The 6,000-nt window shown below is 35.7% G+C and overlaps 1 protein-coding gene across 1 annotated transcript in view; it reads right to left on the bottom strand.

The window, feature by feature from the left end:
- The window catches only part of SPATA16 (spermatogenesis associated 16), a 247,266-nt gene that overhangs the window by 83,941 nt on the left and 157,325 nt on the right, over positions 1–6,000 (bottom strand). The window contains exon 5 of the mRNA XM_003794288.1: positions 1,207–1,354. Within this exon, the coding sequence (XP_003794336.1) occupies positions 1,207–1,354 (148 nt within the window). The remainder of the gene's footprint in view (positions 1–1,206; positions 1,355–6,000) is intronic.

Genomic DNA, 6,000 nt, shown 5'->3' with positions numbered 1-6,000 from the left:
ACAAAGGTTTAATAACCAGAATCCACAGAGAACTCAAACATATTAGCAAGAAGAGAATGAGTGATCCCATCTCAGGGTGGGCAAGGGACTTGAATAGAAATTTCTATGAAGAAGATAGGCGCATGGCCTACAGATATATGAAAAAATGCTCTCCATCCTTAATCATCAGAGAAATGCAAATCAAAACTGCTTTCAGGTACCACCTAACCCCAGTAAGATTAGCCCATATCACAAAATCCCCAAACCAGAGATGCTGGCATGGATGTGAAAAAAAGTGAACACTTCTACACTGCTGATGGGAATGCAAATGAATTCGTTCCTTTTGGAAAGACATCTGGAGAACACTTAGAGAATTAAAAATAGACCTGCCATTTGATCCTGCAATTCCTTTATTAGTTATATATCCAGAAGATGAAAAATTGAATTACAACAAAGATATTTGTATCAGAATGTTTATTGCAGCCCAATTTATAATTGCTAGGTCTTGAAAGAAGCCCAAATGCCCATCAACCCACAAATGGATCAATAAATTGTGGTACATGTACACCATGTATTACTATGCAACCCTAAAGAAAAATGGAGACTTTACCTCCTTCATGTTTATATGGGTGGAATTAGAAAATGTTTTTCTTAGCAAAGTATCTCAAGAATGGAAGAAAAATTATCCAATGTACACAGCCCTATTTTGAAACTAATTCATAGCTTTTATAGGAGTGTCATAAGCTAATTATAGCCTTAGAATATGGGAAGGATTGGGAGAGGGAAGGTGAGGGGGGTGGATGGGGGGAGGGTGGGTGATTGGTGGGGTCACCTGTATGGTTTATCTTACAAGGGTACAAGTGAATCTTTCTAGAAGCAGAGTATGAATGTCTTAACTCAATAAGTAGGAAAATGACATGAAGGTTATGTTAAACAGTTTGATGACAGTATTTCAAAATGTATATGAAAACAGCACACTGTACCCCATGATTGCATTTATGTACACATTTATGCTATAAGAAATAAAAAAAATACAGAAACATTAAGGTATAAGAAATATTCTGCTAGACCTACCTTAGAACCTTACAAATAACTTCACATCAACTCATCTAATTAAAACAACATACCTCTAAAACAGAAATAATAAATACACGAACCAGAAAGGGCCCTATATTGTTTTCATGGAAATAAAGTATGAGCTGATAACTTGAGGATATTCTGTCTTACCTGTGTAGATATACTCCACGTAGGCAGGATGGGTTTTTGTGAAAACTTCTTTTACTTTTTCTATTTTATCAGCTCTAAGTTTTGTTGCAAATGGTGTGTACATAACTGAGAAAGATTCAGCTCTGGTGATGGCTTCTTCAATCATGGCCTGAGAGGAAATAAACAACCCATTTGGCATCAATAGCAATATGTAACTTTTTAAGAATGTAAAAAATATAATTACCTTTATGGATGATTTAAAAATCTATATACTGTACTGTGAAGATAACGTATTTTGGTCTTGAATATTCATTAGAACAAAATTTTAATTAGTTCTGGAATTACTATTTCATATTAAGAAAACCAATTAAATGAAGAAAGTTTGCAAACAGGCACCTCTTAACTAAACTTGTAGTAAGATAAAAATAAAAATTCTATTTTCTGTGGTGTCATTTTTTAACTAGATTTTAAAAGTCAAATTCTTTATTTTTAATTTTTATTACTTTTTAAATTTCAAAATATTAATTAAGGGGATATAAGTGTTCTTGTTACATGAACACCTTATATAATGCTTAAGTCAGACTTTGTGGTGTGCCCATCACCAGAATAGTGCACTGCATCCAATAGGCCAGTTTTTACTCACACCCACAACGCCTCTGAGTTTCTGATGCCCTTCAATCACTTTGTGCCTGTGTGTGCCCATCTCTAGCTCCTACTTATTAGTAAGAAGCTACAGAGTTTGCTTTTTATTCCTGAGATAGTTCTTAGTTTAATGGTCTCCAGTTTCTTCCATGTTGTTGCAAATGATATTACTTTGTTCCTTTTTATAGCTGAGTAGTATAGTATTCCGTTATATATGTACCACATTTTCTTTATCTACATGAAGTAGCAGGCAGATAGGTTTATTCCACATCTCGACAATTACGTGTCTGGTTTAATCTCAGCCATCTACTGAGATGATCATGTGGTCCTCGTTTTTGTTTCTGTTTATGAAGTGAATCACATTTATCCATTTGTATATGTTAAACTGTCCTTGCATCCCTGGGATCTAATTTGGTTGATCACAATGGATTATCCTTTTGAGGTGCTATTGAATTCAGTTTGCTAGTGTTTTGTTGAGGATTTTTGCATCCATATTCACAAGGGATATTGGTCTGTGGTTTTCTGTTTTTGTTATGTCTTTTCCTGGCTTTGGTATCAGGGTGATACGGACTCCATAGAACAAGGTAGGGGGGATTCCTCTTTCTTGGTGTTATGGAATAGTTTCTGTAAGATAGGTACCAGCGTTTTATAGGCCTGTTAGAATTTGACTGTGACTCCATCGGGTGTGGGACTGTTTGGGTATTGAGAAGGATTATTTCATTACTGCTTCCATCTCACTTCTCTTTATTGGTCAGTTCAGGAATTCTATTTCTTCCTGATTCAGGCTTGGGAGGGTGTGTATCTCCAAGAATATATCCATTGCCCCTAGGTTTTCTAGTTTGTTTATGTAGAGGTTTTCCGAATGTTCATGAATGATACTTTGTATTTCTGCAATATCATTTATAATGTTTCCTTTTTAAAATTCTGAATGGATTTATTTGAACCTTTTTTCTTGTTTTTTTTTTTTTTTTTTTTTTTTTGTATTTATGGCTAATCTGGCTAGTGGTTTATCAACCTTGTCCATCTTTTCAAAGAATTAACTTTTTGTTTCATTGATCCTTTGTATTTATTGTTTGTTTCCATTTTGTTTAGTTCTGCTCTAAGCATTGTTATTCCTTTTCTCTTTCTGGATTGGTTTATTTGCTCTTTTTTCTAGTTCTTTGAGATGTGATATTAGGTTGCTATTTTTGTGATCTTCCTGTCTTTTTTATGTAAACATTTAAAGCTACAGACTTTCCTGTACTCCACAGATTTTTGAAAGCACATGTCCCCTTTGTCATTCTGTTTGAAGGGTTTGATTTCCATATTAATTTCATTATTAGCAAAGATCATTCATTGTTGAATTTTCATGGCTTTGTATATGTTTGTGGGTTTCTCCTGGAATTGATTTCTAGTTTTGTTCCATTGTGGTCTGAGATAATGCATGGTATGATTTTTATTTTTTAACTTGATGAGACTTCTCTTGTGGCCTAAGATATGATCAATCTTGAAAAATATCCCATGTGCTGGGTAGTTTTCAGTAGAGTGTTCTATAAATGTCTGTTATCTCCATTTGTTTTAGAGTCCTGTTCAAGTTCAGTGTTTCTTCATTCATTTTTTGCTTTAGTGATCTGTCTGGTTCTGTCAGTGGAGTGCTAAAGTGTCTAGCAATTAAGATCAAATTGTTTATTTCTTTGCTTAGATCTAGATGAATTTGCTTTATGAGTCTGGGAGCCCCTATGTTAGGTGCATATGTATTTAGGATTGTTACATCTTCTTGTTTAATTGGTCCCTTTGCCATTATATCATGATCATCTTTGCCTTTTTATTATTTTATTTTTTTTATTAAATCATAGCAGTGTACATTAATAATATCATGGGGTACAGTGTACTGTTTCTATATACAATTTGAAATACTTTTATCCAACTGGTTAACATAGCCTTCATGCCTTTTTCTTAGTTATTGTGTTAAAATATTTATATTCTGTATTTAGAGAGAGTCACATGTACCCTTATAGGATGAACCATAGGCGTGAATCCAACAATCACCCTCCCTCTACCTACCCTCCCCCCTACCCTCCCATCCCTCTCTCCATATTTCTGGGCTAAAATTGGGTTATAGCTTTCATAGTAGGGCTGAGTAAATTGGATACTTTTTCTTCTATTCTTGAGATACTTTGATAAGAAGACTATTTTCCAGCTCTATCCATGTAAACATGAAGGAGGTAAAGTCTCCATCTTTCTTTATGGCTGCATAGTATTCCATGGTGTACATATACCACAATTTATTGATCCATTCGTGGATGATGGACTCTTGGGCTTCTTCCATGACCTAGCAATTATGAATTAGGCTGCAATAAACATTCTGATACAAAAATCTTTGTTGTGTGATTTTTGGTCTTCTGGATATACACCTAATAGAGGAATTATAGAATTAAACGGCAGGTCTATTTTTAGTTCTCTAAGTATTCTCCAGATGTCTTTCCAAAAGGAACGTATTAGTTTTCAATCCCACCAGCAGTGTAGAAGTTTCCCTTTTCTCCACATCCACGCCGGCATCTCTGGTTTTGGGATTTTGTGATATGGGCTAATCTTACTGGTGTTAGATGATATCTCAAAGTAATTTTGATTTGCATTTCTCTGATGATTAAGGATGATGAGAATTTTTTCATATATCTGTAGGCCAGGCACCTGTGTTCTTCAGAGAAGTTTCTCTTCAAGTCCCTTGCCCACCCTGAGAGGGGATCACTTGTTCTCTTCTTGCTAATATGTTTGAGTTCTCTGTGGATTCTGGTTATTAAACCTTTGTTGGAGACATAACCTGCAAATATCTTCTCCCATTCTGAGGACTGTCTACTTGCTTTACGTACTGTGTTCTTGGCTGTGCAAAAGCTTTTTTGCCTTTTTAAATGATTGTTAATTTGAAGTCTATTTTATCTGATATGAGAATGGCTACACTTGCTTACTTTTGGTTCCATTTGTATGGGCTATTTGTTTCCATCTCATTCCCTGAGTCTGTGTGATCTCTATGGTTTAGACATGTTCCTTATAGACAGCAGGTACTTGGGTTGTGTTTCTTCATCCATGCAGCTAGTCTATGTCTTTTAAGTGAGGTGTTCAGACTGCCAATGTTGAGTTAGTATTGGTGTGTGGGATGCAGTGCAGACTGGTGATGTTGAGTTAGTGTGGGTGTGTGGGATGCAGTTCAGACCTGCAATGTTGAGTTAGTATTGGTGTGTGGGATGCAGTTAGTGTGGGTGTGTGGGATGCAGTTCAGACCTGCGATGTTGAGTTAGTATTGGTGTGTGGGATGCAGTTAGTGTGGGTGTGTGGGATGCAGTTCAGACCTGGTGATGTTGAGTTAGTATCCATGTGTGGGATATAGTTCAGACTGGTGATGTTGAGTCAGTATCCATGTGTGGGATATAGTTCAGACTGGTGATGTTGAGTTAGTATCAGTGTGTGGGATGCAGTTCTGTTCAACTTGTTGAATGATACCTGATCATTTTGTTTTCCATCTTGTGCTCTTGTTTTTTTAAGAGCTATGAGCTATAACTACACAGATGGATATCTATTTTGCTGTTGCATGTATAATGCACTTTTAATCATTTTCTGTAGCTGAGGTCCAATAAAGAAAAATGTCTTTAGTGTTTACTTGTCTTGGAAAGACTTTATTTCCCCATAATTTATGAAACTTAGCTTCGTAGGGTTCAAAATTCTTGGTGAGAAGTTATTCTGTTTATGGAGACTAGTAATAGGACCTCGTTCCTTTCTGGCTTGAGGAGTCTGCTGTTAGTCTGATGGGTTTTCCTTGGTAAGTTAATTGATATTTTTTCCTTACAGCTTAATAAGAGCTTCTCCTTTTTGTTGACTTTGTCTGGTCTGATGACCACATTCTCTGGTGATGCCGTTTTTGCAATGAATATCCCACATACTCATTGAGATTCTTATATGTGGATGTGTAAATCTCTAACAAGACCATGGAGTTTTTCTGAATTATTCCCTGAAAGAGATTTTTCAGGTTATTTGCTTTTGTTTTTTAATTCTCAGGGATGCCTATGATTCTTATATTTGGCTCTTTTATGTATAATCATATTTCTTTTCTTTTCTTTTTTTTTTTTGAGACAGAGTCTCAAGCTGTTGCCATAGGTAGAGTGCCATAGTGTCACAGCTCACAGCAACCTCAAACTCTTG

Source organism: Otolemur garnettii, unplaced genomic scaffold (assembly GCF_000181295.1).
Source record: "Otolemur garnettii isolate 467f Iridium unplaced genomic scaffold, OtoGar3 scaffold00078, whole genome shotgun sequence".
Classification (NCBI taxonomy): Eukaryota; Metazoa; Chordata; class Mammalia; order Primates; family Galagidae; genus Otolemur; species Otolemur garnettii.
This window is presented reverse-complemented; position numbering and strand designations above follow the sequence as displayed.